The following is a 14,068-nucleotide window of genomic DNA, read 5'->3' as shown; positions in this document are numbered from 1 at the left end:
CAATCCTCGGCAACGGATATCTATTCTTTATTGTTGCCTTATTCAGCTCTCGGTAATCAATGCACATCCTCATGCTTCCATCTTTCTTCTTTACGAATAACACCGGAGCTCCCTAGGGCGATGAACTAGGTCTAATGAAACCTTTGTCCAATAACTCCTGAAGTTGCATCATTAGCTCCTTCATCTCCGTCGGTGCTAATCGATAAGGTGCTTTTGCAATTGGCGTTGTTCCAGGCAACAAGTCAATACGAAATTCTACTTGTCGATTGGGCGGTAATCCAGGAAGATCTTCGGGAAATACTTCCGGATAATCACACACAACAGGAATATTCTGCATCACCTTCTTTTCCTTCTTAGCATCGATCACGAATGCTAAATATGATGGACATCCCTTGGTCAAACACTTTCTGGCTTTCATTAGGGAAATGATTCCAGAATTTACTCTGCGTTTATCTCCATACACCATAAACGATTCCTTTCCAGGCGAATTCACTTTCACTATTTTCCTCTTGCATAAAATTTCGGCATCATTGGCACTAAGCCAATCCATTCCCAAAACAATGTCGAAACCATTAAGTTCTATAGGTAATAATTCCTCGTGGAACTTATTCCCATTCAAATCAATTAAAATGTTTTTCATACGATGGCTAACAGGTACAATCTTGCCACTAGCAACTTCGACTAATAAAGCATTATCTAGTCTCACAATAGGCAAAGCTAGTTTTCTACCAAATTCATGCGATATAAAGGAGTAGTTGGCTCCATAATCAAATAAAATTTGGGCAGACAATTTGTTAACGAGAAAGGTACCTGAAGCGACATCAGCTTCATCTTTAGCAGCTTCCAGTGTCATCTGGAATGCTCTCGCCTTTGGCTTTGGCGGAATGTTGGGTCTTGCTGCCTCCTTCTTCTTCGGACAATCCCTTGAGATGTGCCCCTCCTCACCGCAACCATAACAAACATTCTTGGTGAAGGTGCATTCGTTGGCATAATGCCCTGGCTTTCCACATTTGTAGCATGTGGTTTCCCCGCCACACTTCCCATGATGCTTCTTCTTGCACTTGTCGCACCATTTCGCCTCTACCTTTCCTCCACTTCCTCTCGAACTAGACTTCGAGAATTTACTTTTCTTGCTGGACCCTGAAAATCCATCAATTTTCCTTTTCTCACCAACCTCTGACCTTTCTAGACCTTTTTCCCTGATCTGGGTCTCAACATTTCTAGCAGCCCAGATGGCGGCTTTCAATGTGGTTGCTTGCTTAACCATTGGACCATAGTCCGCTGGTAGTCCAAGGGCAAACTTGTTGACCTTAGAGAGTTCTGTAGGCACCAAATATGGGATAAACTTCATCTTTTCCGTGAAACTTGTAGCGGCCTTCTGCCTGTTGCTGCATTTGCAACTTTCAAACATAGTCTCCATTTCAGAGACCCAGTCCATAACTTGTACCGGCGTCGGGCTTCCGGATTGGCATGGTGGTTTGGATGCCATGAAATCCTTATACTTGCACCCACGACCATCATTTCCTCCATACTGGTTATTGCGTCTAACCACTGGTTGTTCGTCTTGACCAATGATCCCACTAAAGTTTTCTCCTTCAGACTGCCCTCCATTCTCCTCGGGCTCTTCCGCTTGAATTGACGGTTCTTCACGATTCTGCCTAAGCAGGCGTCTTGTTTCTTCCATCTGACGATCCAACATCATTTGAATCATCATTTGTACACCAGCCATTGTTATCGACTCAGGTGCAGCAGCTACGATAGGTACTTGCTCGATTACAGGTGGTTGATTCCTGTTTTCATTAGCATTTCCAACTCCGCTTCTTGTTCTCACCATTTTGATCTATACACCGAATAATTTCACCTTATTACTCCAAACGATTACATGCTAGTTCTAATATCGTACATATACGCTTAGAATCCTAAACACATAAACCTTCAGATCCGGTTGGCAATAAACCGTAGATCCGAACAAATAATATCATATATGGCAACATATAACATTTAGCACATAAAAGCATTTTAGGCAACTTCCCTAAAATAACTAGTGCTTGTGTCTAAAACTTATCAGACACACATCTCACAATCTCCACTTAGCATCCTAAGTTTAAGTTTAGAAATCCTACAAATTCCTAATTCGCTTAAACTGATGCTCTGATACCAACTGTGACATCCCCAAAATCTCGGCCAGAAAAGACCGATTTCATTTATGCTTTTTAAAATAATTTTCAGAGTAAATCCTTTTAATTTTAAAAGAGATGCGGAATTTGTTCCCAAAAACAAAACATGATAAAATAGATATTTATCAAAACATTTCATAAAGAAATATAATTTCATTTCACTATCAAAAGTCGGGATGTCATGTTCCGATACAGGTCATAAAGCATAAACGATAACATTACAAGTCGTTCAACAAATATATACATATACAGACTTGTAAACAAAAACAACTTGATGTTCGCCCATCTTAAGCTCTTGCGCCACTTCCTGTAAAATAAATCAACTGAGTGGGTCAGGCTTGGGAGCCTGGTGAGCATATAGGGTTTTCAACCCACAATAATTATATTTAATTTCAACAATCAACAATAAACCCGATTACCCATTCCCGTTATCCTCACCTTACGTTCCTAAAAATAACGTCTATTATAAGGAACCTATTTCAGGATTTTTCATCGGGACGGACATCACTGCAGAGGGGCTTCCTCAACAATAAGTGTCCTAAAGGCAACCATGTGGGGGATAGAGTACACCGGTGAACACGTCGTTCACAACACCTACAGGTAATGAGCCTGCTAATGTTCCACAGGACAGTCTAGAATAGTCTGTGGTCGTCATCCATACTCTGCTGAATGACTAGAATAACACCAATAACACCGAGGCCTCTCATCTGTTTATTACACACCAATTATCTACCCATGTTCTACCCAACATATTAGTAGATAAAAATATACATTTTTATACATAGTTTAAAAACCTTAATAACATGCTTTAAGCAATACATATTCCACATAACAGATGAGGCATACACACATAACACGTATTTCATAGAGAATACATCAGATCTGTAAGATAGAAGAGAGTGAATATACACTCACACGTATAACAACCAAATATATACACATAACACGTATTTTATAGAAAATACTTCATAATATTGCGTTGGAATGAAAATAACTACACACTCACTTGATCAGAAGATGATCGGGCAGCACTACAGCTTGCAGAAGAGGTGTTTCTCCGTAGATCTGGAAGATCTTCACAAAACCGGGCTCCTCGCGGGCAGCGTTTCGGCTCGGGAATAACGCTCTTCGGGATCCTCGGGGCTTCGGATCTTGCTTCGGGGCTCGGGAATATTACCGGGGCTTCGGGGTATGATTGGCATGCAAATCGAGGCAAAACTTAGAGAGAGGGAAGAGTTTGAACAAGAGAAAATGGCTGAATTCGAGTTCTATTTATAGGCTGCTGGGTCTGGGATTACGCGGGGCGTACTCAAATTACGCGGGGCGTACTCATTACGCGGGGCGTACTCGGGTTACGCGGGGCGTACTTTGACGTCACTGCGTGCGTCGACTGGTGGCACTCGAGTATTGGTCAGACAAGTTGCAACCGACTGAGTACGCGGGGCGTACTCAAATTACGCGGGGCGTACTCAAATTACGCGGGGCGTAATTGACTTGTCAAACTTCTAAATTGCGTAACTTTCGCATACGAGCTCCGTTTTCGACGTTCTTTATATCCACGCGAAGGTCAGACCATACTCTACAACTTTCATTTAGACTCCGTCGGCTAATTTTGACTTTTATTTTTATTATTTATTTTTAGAAGGTCGGGACAGAAAAACTTCGTTATAAATTCATAACTTCTTCGTCTGACGTCCATCCTCGCCTAACTTGTCATCGTTTCGCTACTAACAACGAGATCTTCGTTTCTCATTTAGATTGTTTCGGCTAAAAACCGCTCGATCTCAAATCGAGTATTCGGGCTGCACACTACTAAGTCGAAACTTAGAAAAATCATAACTTCCTCATACGAAGTCAGATTTGGGCGTTCCTTTCATGCACGCTCTCGGTTTAACGAAATCTACGACTTTCGTTTAGATCGCTAAGGCTAAATATCGCTCTATCTTAAATTCATATTTTACGTCATTCGGCGTCGTGTCGGTTCTGTCGCGAAACTTCGACAGGTCATAACTTCTTCGTTATAATTCGGATTTTGGCATTCCTTATATCTCCGGAATCCTTGTTTCGACCACTACAACTTTATGCAAAGATGTCGGGCTTATCTCACACTTAAATTTTGACGCTTATTTTATTCTTAATTCATTAAATTATAAAAATTAAGAAAATACACACATAAATCACATAATTCAAATAATTCACAAATAATACATTCTTATTATTTCAAGTTGAGTTACAAGGTTAACCTAGATTATTACATTGCTAAAAATGGCAAGCCTAGAAACACGGGCGTTACACAAGATGCATTTGTACTATTATGCAAACTTGACCAAACTCGCAACAAAATGAAAAGTTTGGACCTCTGGTGCTAGTCCAAACTTTGTTGAACCACATGGACCAAGTGCAGTTTTGTCTCTATTTTATAGTTGGTTGAAAGCCTATGAAACCCACCAAATCAATGGAAAAATTCAATAGAAGACATTGTTAATTAGCAATATTTTTAAAAAAGTTGTTCCAAAGGCTCTAAAAATACTTTTTTTCACTTTCCATGTGTTTTTTTTTTTTTTTTTTTAAAAAGACTTCTAAAAAACTCATTCTGGATGTGATTAAACCAAATGGAAAAATTAATGTTACATATATGTTTAATTATTTAAATTATATCTAAACAAATTAGATTTTTTTTCGAAAAAGTACATGTAACTATTGCCTTATTTTCATATTAATCTGTTTGTTTTGATGTTATCTACAAAGGGTCTTTAAGCAAAAAAAAACTATCCATTTTTTATTTTTTTTTATCGGTTTCTGCCTTTGCCATATGTCTCGACAATTTTTGTCCAAAATAACATGATACATAGATGATAAGTCCTCTTTCTTCCCTATTCAACATTTTTGTCTATCAACATTGAACCAATTGAATATTTTATCATTCGTATTACATTGTGTATCAATCGGCCACTATTGGTGTGTATCAATCAATCATCCACTGTTAAGAACAGACATTTTTTGAAACCAACTCAATAGACACCTAATTATAAAAAAAAAAAAAAAAAAAAGCAATGCGTTTAAGTTAACAACAGCAATATTAAGTCAACAGCACACAAAGTCCATCTACTTTCACGATATACAATGATACAATTCACTGGAAACAATTATTAATTATGAGATGATCCAGATTAGACGATTCATGAATAAAGTCTTGTAAATGATACAAATGAAGTTTTCATGTTATTTTCTTGAAAACCAACAACCATTTGTCCATCTTGCTAATTGTTGCTCATCCCTGCTTCTAGCGTCTCCTTCACTCTCTCAAGTGCACTTTCTAAATTATGCAGCTGTGCCATAAATTACATATATATATATATTTTAAGTCTTGTAAATTAATCCATTTTTTAATCCCATAAAATTCATTAATTTTACACTCACCTGCTGTTTGGCAAACCTATTGTGTATGAACAGCCCACTATACAGATCAAAACTATCCCTCGTACTGCTTTCTTTCTGCAACTCAAATCAAATCTCCTGTTAATTTTTATTCTGTACATTCTCGATTTTATATAACAAGGTTGAACATATATTGTATACATACCACTTGAACCAGCTTCTCAAATCCCTTTGTGTCTATCGGTGTGTTCCGAATTTCCATTTCCGATAAAACCCTGCAAGTTAAAACAGCAAGATATCATCGTCATCATTAGAAATTAGTGAAAAGTATGTTATAAATGCTCTAATACGTGTGTGTGTATCTAACCTACCTGCCTATCGTGTGTGTAAGAAATTGACTTTGGGCAGCTAGTCTATCATGTTCTTCACAACTCATTTCCAGCATTTTGCATCCCTGAATTTGAATATGTTATTGTAAAAAATGTTAAAAGGGCAAATATTGATTGGATTTGTTAGCATTTATGATTTATGGTTTACCTCATTCTCGAAAATGGCAAGAAAAGAGGAGCACAGAGTTTCATCCTTGACTCGGACTCTTTCATACATAAACGGCAAATCTTTCCACCCGTCTTTCCCACTTTCTGGTCCGAACATAGGATGAGTGCACACCAAATCCGAGTCTTGAGGAACTTCCTTAATTTACCCAAATTATTACAATTAATCATACAATTAAGTAATAATTAATACGAATTACTTTAATTAATGAAATGTAAGACCTGTAACAGGAGTTTTCTTGGGTGTTCTTTGACGGAGAGTACGTCGGCGAATAGAAGTGGTTTTTTAAGGCGATGAAACGGGATAGACTTCACTACTTGGAATACAGATACAATTGAAGTGCATATCAGAATCACATCATGCTCTAATCCCATGAATTCTTCCATGTCCCTTCAAACCCAAATCAAATGATAATATCAAGATATAAGAAGGTTGTACATTTATGATGAATTATACATATACATACCTAATGAAATGGACGCCCGGAAACCCAGAATAGTCTGATCTTGATGTCGCGCTTATAAGATGACCTTGTTTTATCATCGTCTTTGCCAAGAACTGTGCGAAGGTACCAAACCCTATAATTCCTATCTTCAATGTTCTTGTCGAACTACCCATCAGTTGAAGCCTGAGGGAGGGACTACAGAGTACAGACTAGAGAGGGTGGTAATAAGAGATGATATTAAGATTTGTAGCTACTTATAAATATATATATATATATATATATATATATATATATATATATATATATGACTGTAGGTGGCAAACTATCTATTTATATCAACGGTGTAGATTAAAGTGGAAGATCGATTTTTGAGCGTTGGATGGGATTTGTAAAGCTGATAGAAATATTGACTTTGACAATCACCAGTGAGTGACGTGGCAGGGCTTGTCGCCTTATCTGGCCGTGTTGGAAACTAACTACATTTTAACACGGCTCTCACTAATATTATTACATGATTTGCACGTCTTTGCCATTAGGGGACTAGAATTACAAGTTTCAGCCCATAAATATTAAATAGTAAATAGTATATAGAGACATGTTGTAATTTAATTTTGATGAATTTCTCTACAAATGGGCTTTTATATTCGTTATGTCGTGATGTTTTATCATTTAAAAACTTGAAACAATATTTTTTTTTTCAACAAAGACGGATCAAACGGGTTGACAAAATATATTAATGGATTAGATTATTATTGTAATAATATGATGGTCTTTTTATAAGCATAATTAACACACACTCGCACTATATTATAAATTATAAATATAAATATATAGACCAAAAGACTTTTCAGTTTTCAGTCACTATATATAAAATTACTCGTTTATACTCGAAATTATTTTTACTTATTTCTTGTTTCACTCGTTTTGTCACCTCCATGACGTATAGAGTTTTTCTATCGAGTTACTTTAACACCTCTTTAAATTCAATAAGGTGGTTTCCTTTTAATTTTTAAACATAGTGATAAACTGATAGTACACACTGTTCTATCAAGTCCAATGGATTTCCTTTTAAATCGTTATGAAGTTATTTGGATACAAAGGGAAATTATGTAAATAGTCAGCTGCTAGTTAGTTTGTTAATACTGAACCACCTCAGTTAGTTTAAAATGTTAGTCACCTATTATGGATAGTCTCTGATGTGGAAGAGTATTTTCGTTAACTTGATTAAAAGTTGTTCTATTTTATGATAACCGGTTAACGTCAAATCTGATTAATTAGACAACACATAAAGTGATCGAATTGATGTTACATTGTGCTCTTTGAAAAATAAAACTACTTGAATCAACGAGTTTATCACCTACCACCTACAAACGAGTAAAATTCTAGTAACCAATTTATAAACAGTTAGTCGATCAAAATTTTTTCCTTTACAAAGCCAAGGATTATATATACCTAAACAAGTTAAAAAAAAAAAAAAAAAAAAAAAAAAAGAGCATTTTCAGCCTCTAATCTACCTTTCACCTTGTGTTGTATCCAATATACCCAAATTCATATTTTAACATTATAATCATTAAAAGGAAAACAGAAAGCCATTCCTTACAGAATATGCCCTCATCAATCTCACTGACTTTTGGTCTCATCAATACCAGATTCCTCTGTAGTGTTGCAACCTAATGCTGCAGGATTCACACATTCTACTGTTTGGTTCAATTCCGCAGGATTTGCAGATTCCGTTGTTTGGCTTTGGCTTAATAACGATGTTTCACTCTTCTTTTGAGCCTGTAGTCCTGTAAACCTCGCAAGATCTATCCATTGCTGCAAAAAAAGATTTAAAACCTTTGTAAAAAAAAAAATTAATCCACAATCGAATAATTAAAAAATAATAATAATATATATTTTATTGTAACCTGAGTTCCCCAGTAGGAATTAATCGTCCGTGTCACAAAAGATAACAAATTTACAAATAAAGTTTGGTCAGCAAACATATCCGAGATTCGATGCTCCACCAATCCAGCAATAATCTGCATAATAAATCAGGTAGCCCACTAAGTGACTGACATAAACAAAGAGGAATCAAATTCAAATCTAAATTGGAATCGAAAAAGACCGGAATGGAATACCTGATACCGGAGATTAGCTGAAGTCCCAAGGAACCCACTGTAAACAACTGCTGTTTTCAAAATTGGAGATCTTTTAGTCTGTTGATCATTCAAAAGTTGTGGATTTAGAAACTTGCGTACAGTGTACAACACATTTGAAGCAGCAACAGCTCCAATACTTGAAACAAATCCAACACCAGCAAGCTTAACACCACCAACAACCACCGAAGCAACTCTATGCCCCACATTCCAGTCTTTCCCAGCAAGTGTTTTTTGAAATGCATTATCCGGTATGGACCCAAGTAGGCCCAATAGTGCATCCGGCCCACTAGCATCATCATCATCAGCAAATGAAAGAAATGATAGTGTAGGAGCTGGAAGCCATACTGTAAAGAAATCAACCACTATTCCTCTGATTGTATCTGTCATCACATAGTCGATTTCTTCAAAGAACTTTCCTTTTCGTTTCTGGTATTGTGCAAGGAGAGTAGTGGTTATTGATATTGATTCTTCTATGGCTAATCTGTTTAAAAACTTTGGATCTGCTAATAATCTTTCTCTGAAACCCTGGAAACGGTGACTCAGCTCTGAAAGAAGAGGGTATTGTTCAAGATCAAAGAAATTCTGAAGCACTTCTGGAGATACAAGACCAAGATCCAATCCTTTTTGAATATCCTGATAACCCCCAAAAAAAAAAAAAAGAAAAGTTTATGCTATGTTATGTTTGACCATGGGGTGAGTCAAGTCAACTAACCTGTGGCAATGCATCACGTCTCCTGCCAGCTGCATTCATGACTCTAGCAATTTCAGCACGATCAAAGCAGTTTCTGGTGCATGGTCTTGCAGCAGAATACCATAAGAAATCAGCAACAGGAACTTCACCTTCACGTCTTATGTATTGTCTTTCAGGGTCAAGTAATATGACTGTTTGATTCTTCTTTTGCATTTTTCTTGCAATTCTTGCGGGTACTCCGGTTCCTCTTGACCCGTAAGCAACATGGGTCGCACCGGTCACCACCACCAGCATTCCTGAAGCTCCTCCGTTTGTTACTGCTTGTAGAATGATCTGAGACATGGTGTACTCTTCAACAACTCTGGCTTGTGCAGAAAGATATGAGCTTGGGCCGAATGGGATGGATTGAGTTATGGAAATGGTTTCCATTGATGATCTTCGTGAGATTGATGTGAATCCTGAAATGAAACCTGAACCAGCTGGAGGGGCGTAAGTTTTTCGGTCAGCCTTTGAAAGCCCACGGATCCCATCGGCTTGAACAGTTCTCAGGATCTACAGACATCACAAGAATTGTCTTTGTAAGTAGTGGAATATATATCAGCTTGAATCAGATCATCATTTCAACCTTTGGTTTTTGATTGGAAAAAAGTACCTTAAGTGGTGTACCACATGCGACTATGCGGACTCCATTATCACGACAGTAGCTTAGAAGAGGCTCGTATTCCTGCCAACGTTGAGGTGGCCAGTTTGACACAAAAGGCTTTAAGGTCTCTGCATCAATTCTGTCATCCATGATGAATGGCTTAAGTAATAACCAGTGTAAACAAAGAACAAAAAATGCTCGTATGGATCGATTTTCTTAACACCTCTGTACAGTGATACTGGTAATTAAGATGAAGGTAAAAGGAATCACACCTTTTATCGATGAATTGATCGAGTTGTTGTTGCAAATCAGCTGGAAATGCTTCCAGAGCCAATGTAATCTGGCGATTCGCCTCCGCACACTTCTTAGTTAGACTCCTCAGGATCTCAACCTCCAATTCCTTATCATCTCGAGTCGGTACTTGCTCCGCTTCCCCTAGATAAACTATCCGACCATTCATCAGCTTCTCCCATATCTTCCCTTTGTCTTTCCCGACAGCCATAGGCTCTCCAATCACGGTCGCATCATAAATCCGTGAATTAATCACCTCCTCCTTTTTCACTTCTACCTTCGCCGGCGCCGCCGGCACCGCTTCCGTCTTCGTCTTCGTCTCCGTAACTGCAATTGGCGAAACCTGAGTTTCAGCCGCTACCTTCTCATCCGCCCTAGCTACGGCCGATCGGAGCACATAAGCTCCAATCGCAATAAACGGCATCACCAGAACATCCCGTCTGCTCTGCCGAACTTCACGTACGCTTGTACTCTCCTCCTCCGGACTCCTCCGGTGAAGAGCTCCGATGCGGAAGTGGCGACGTCGTTTGTTTGTGGTTGAATGAGAAACACGAAAGATGCGTTGACTAATTTCCGGCGAGGATAGCGGGTGGTGGATACGGATACGGGGTAGTGTGGGATGGTGGGTGTCGACGTGTGCATTGCTGGGACATGGGAAGCCTCGAAGAGCATGGGCCTCCATCTCTGGCTCCGCAGCGGATCCTCTCACGGTTTGTTTGCAGATTTGCGGTTCAAAAGAAAAGGAAAAAATAAATAAAAACAAAACGGAAGGGAACGGATTTGTCCATTCATTTTGCTTTTCGTTTTCGTAAAATGGGATTTTCTGATGTGGCAGATATTCTCCGTGTATGAGTGATGTGTTTACACGTTTGCATTTGCAATACCATCGCAACTTAGTCGATGGAATTTTCTATAAAACTTATTGGTGTTTTTCTTGAAATTAATTGGTAGCCGGTAATTATTTGTTGGAAATCGATAGTTAAAAATTGATGCCTTCTTCAATGACATTCGCATTATGTGATGCATATTTCATCTATATGTGCGTGTTTTTTAAGGTCGGCTAAAATGTTATAAAAAAGTCATCATCCTTGACATAATTATAAGATCTTGGAGCATAAAATACACATTAGAGGTGTCGTTTTGAGAGTCCATAAGGTGACCGGAAGGCAGTAAAGTTAGGATCAAAGGCATAATGATTAGGAAATCATGTGGTTTGCTTTTCCAGATATATTTAGCACTTTATTTATGGTTTCTCTATGTTCTTGTTTCAAAATTGGGCTTATACCACTTTGTTTTTGCTAATGAGTTGATGAACCATAGTTTTATGAGTTGATTGATATTTGGATATTAAGATTTGTTTATTTTATCAATGATAGTTTAACCAAAGACTTACATGTTAAAGCTTGTTTCTTTGTTGCATATTGATGAATTATTGCAGTCTAGTGATCAATTTGATTGTATGACTTAAATTATAGTTGATCAGAATCGTTGACAATTATGACTAATGATAGAGCAAAGCTTAAGATTATGCTAATAAAGTAATGAACTTTAATGTGTAAGCTTTGCATTAGATAACCATCTTATGTGCCAATTGATTGTCATGAATTAAGATCAATTACTTGATTAAATCTACATGATATGAATGAAAGACTCATAACGAGGATGACTAATTTACATGACTATTGTGATTATAATCCTTTGGATCATTAAGATTAGTGAACACACCAAAGTAACTAATCACCCTAGGAATCAGTGAACAATATGTGAGTATCAAATTGCACTTGATAAAAATTAACCATAATTGAAGGATGTAATCGAGTCTAGGTGAGAGCACCTATATAATCCATTTCCAAATCAGTTTTTAAAGTTTAGATTGTCTTAAGTTTTGCTTTGCTTTGAGTTATGTGTTTTATAATCAAAATCTCATTTGTTTTTTTCTCTTTAATTTAACTTATAATAAGATTTTCTAATACTAATTCATTATTGTTCCCTAGATATCGATAACCAGGTCTTACCAAATCTATACTACTATATGAATGGGTGCACTTGTCGAGCCTTGTATTAATACCAACTAACATTGATGATTTACACATTTAAGCTTGTACTGAACGAAAGTTTTTCTTTAATTCGAGTTTATTTATTTATTTATTTATCTTTTTTAAAGCTAAAAGCTTTTAAAACTCTCAAAATCATGGTGTTGAACATCTCTATAGTAATGATAAAAAAAATTAGGTTAATGTTGCAATCGAAAAACCATGAAAATCTACAACAAGGGTGAACAAAAAATATGATCCCTTCCTTGAGTTTGAAATAGCCATATGTAGATTTATGAATTAAAATATAAAATGTCACTTGGATGTCATATCATCGCCACATACACAAGTTCAAATAACCAAAATTTCATAATGAATATCACACCATCTTGTTAAAGGACTTTCCACTTCTTTCTAACATTAGTTTTTTTGACCTAATTTTTAAAAGTTCATGGACTTCAAATGAAAATAAATAAATAATGACCACACATAAAATCCAAACTAAAGTTCACCAAGCAAACAATATATAATTAAAGATATGTAATTTAAAATTAGGATGTCAATAAAGAAAATATGAAAGAATGTTATTCGGGCACATTGTATTAAGTTTTGATGTATGTATTGTTTAAAATCTTTGTACAAGCTTTACGACGGGTTAGATTCATGCATGAACATGGTTGAATGTAGGAGTGAAGCCATGATTTTAAGATAAATGTGGCTTATACAAAAAAAATATTTGAATAACATAATCGAGTCTTGATCGTCCTCGTTCTCGACACCCCACCTCGAATCATGTTGTTGTTTCCAATTTCATAATCGAACTCATCGGTAAATCCCTATCTCCACTCTTGACCACATCTCTCGTAATCAGGTAGTCCATATAGACTATTTCACTTCATATGTAATCTAATCAACCTGGATCATGTTTTAAGGTGTTAAAACTTTGTTATATTGTGTGTTTCGTTTATTGCAACAAGTAATGTTGTTTATCAAATTAAATATGTTTTTTTTATTAACGCACATAATTTGTTTGAAAAATGACAACACAATTGTACATTTACATTTTACCATTATATATAGTCAAATATGTGGTTCCAATTGATATTCATGAGTACAATTTTTGTATTTTGATTTTGGAATACATTTATAAAGACGGAGGTTGAGTAATGGGACCGATGGTGGAGAATAAGAGACATGTCTGGTGTAAAGTGGGAGAGGCAAATAGGGATCAACTGTGTGGTGTTGATGGCCGAAGAGACACAATGAACATATATGATGGGGTGTTGAAGATGAGATGTGTGGTAAAGATGGGTCAATTCTTTAATAATGATTAATATAAGTTTCAATTGAGTAAAAAAATAATCAGGTCGGGATATATGTAAAATTAAGGAGAAGTTTAGTAATAAATTAGATTTTCAGTTTCAAAAAATAAAATAAAATAAATAAATGAAATACGGGGAAAAACATCATTTGTCATTTTATGTGTGATAGAACTGAAATTAGAAACCAAAGATACCATCGGTGTAATAAAATTAAAAGTTAGACCAAATTTGTAATTTCTACTATATCATAGGTAACATTTTGTAATTTTCTCTAAAATAAACGAAATGAAATGTGACCGTGATAATTAAAATAAAAATATTGATCGAGAAATAAAAAGAATTTAACTTCATGGATACGAGAAAATTGTTACCAACACCTTTTCTATTTTGTC

The 14,068-nt window shown here is 36.4% G+C and overlaps 2 protein-coding genes across 2 annotated transcripts; both read right to left on the bottom strand.

The window, feature by feature from the left end:
• Positions 1-5,235: 5,235 nt before the first annotated feature.
• LOC145028381 (arogenate dehydrogenase 1, chloroplastic-like) lies at positions 5,236-6,799 on the bottom strand. Its single transcript, XM_078977062.1, has 7 exons — positions 6,577-6,799; positions 6,332-6,500; positions 6,093-6,248; positions 5,927-6,009; positions 5,761-5,830; positions 5,598-5,672; positions 5,236-5,506 (listed from the first exon to the last, which is right to left on the bottom strand). Exons 1-7 carry the CDS (start codon positions 6,726-6,728, stop codon positions 5,438-5,440), a joined length of 774 nt encoding a protein of 257 aa, XP_078833188.1. The 5' UTR covers positions 6,729-6,799; the 3' UTR covers positions 5,236-5,437.
• A 1,136-nt stretch (positions 6,800-7,935) lies between these two features.
• Positions 7,936-11,072, bottom strand: LOC145028375 (DUF399 family protein, putative (DUF399 and DUF3411)). The gene is made up of 6 exons (XM_078977057.1): positions 10,303-11,072; positions 10,040-10,169; positions 9,409-9,939; positions 8,676-9,329; positions 8,463-8,576; positions 7,936-8,370 (listed from the first exon to the last, which is right to left on the bottom strand). The coding sequence occupies exons 1-6, from the start codon at positions 11,001-11,003 to the stop codon at positions 8,176-8,178; spliced, it is 2,325 nt and encodes a 774-aa protein (XP_078833183.1). The 5' UTR covers positions 11,004-11,072; the 3' UTR covers positions 7,936-8,175.
• Between the last annotated feature and the right edge of the window lie 2,996 nt (positions 11,073-14,068).

This window comes from Lactuca saligna, chromosome 2 (genome assembly GCF_052625555.1).
Source record: "Lactuca saligna cultivar CGN05327 chromosome 2, ASM5262555v1, whole genome shotgun sequence".
Lineage (NCBI taxonomy): Eukaryota > Viridiplantae > Streptophyta > Magnoliopsida > Asterales > Asteraceae > Lactuca > Lactuca saligna.
This window is presented reverse-complemented; position numbering and strand designations above follow the sequence as displayed.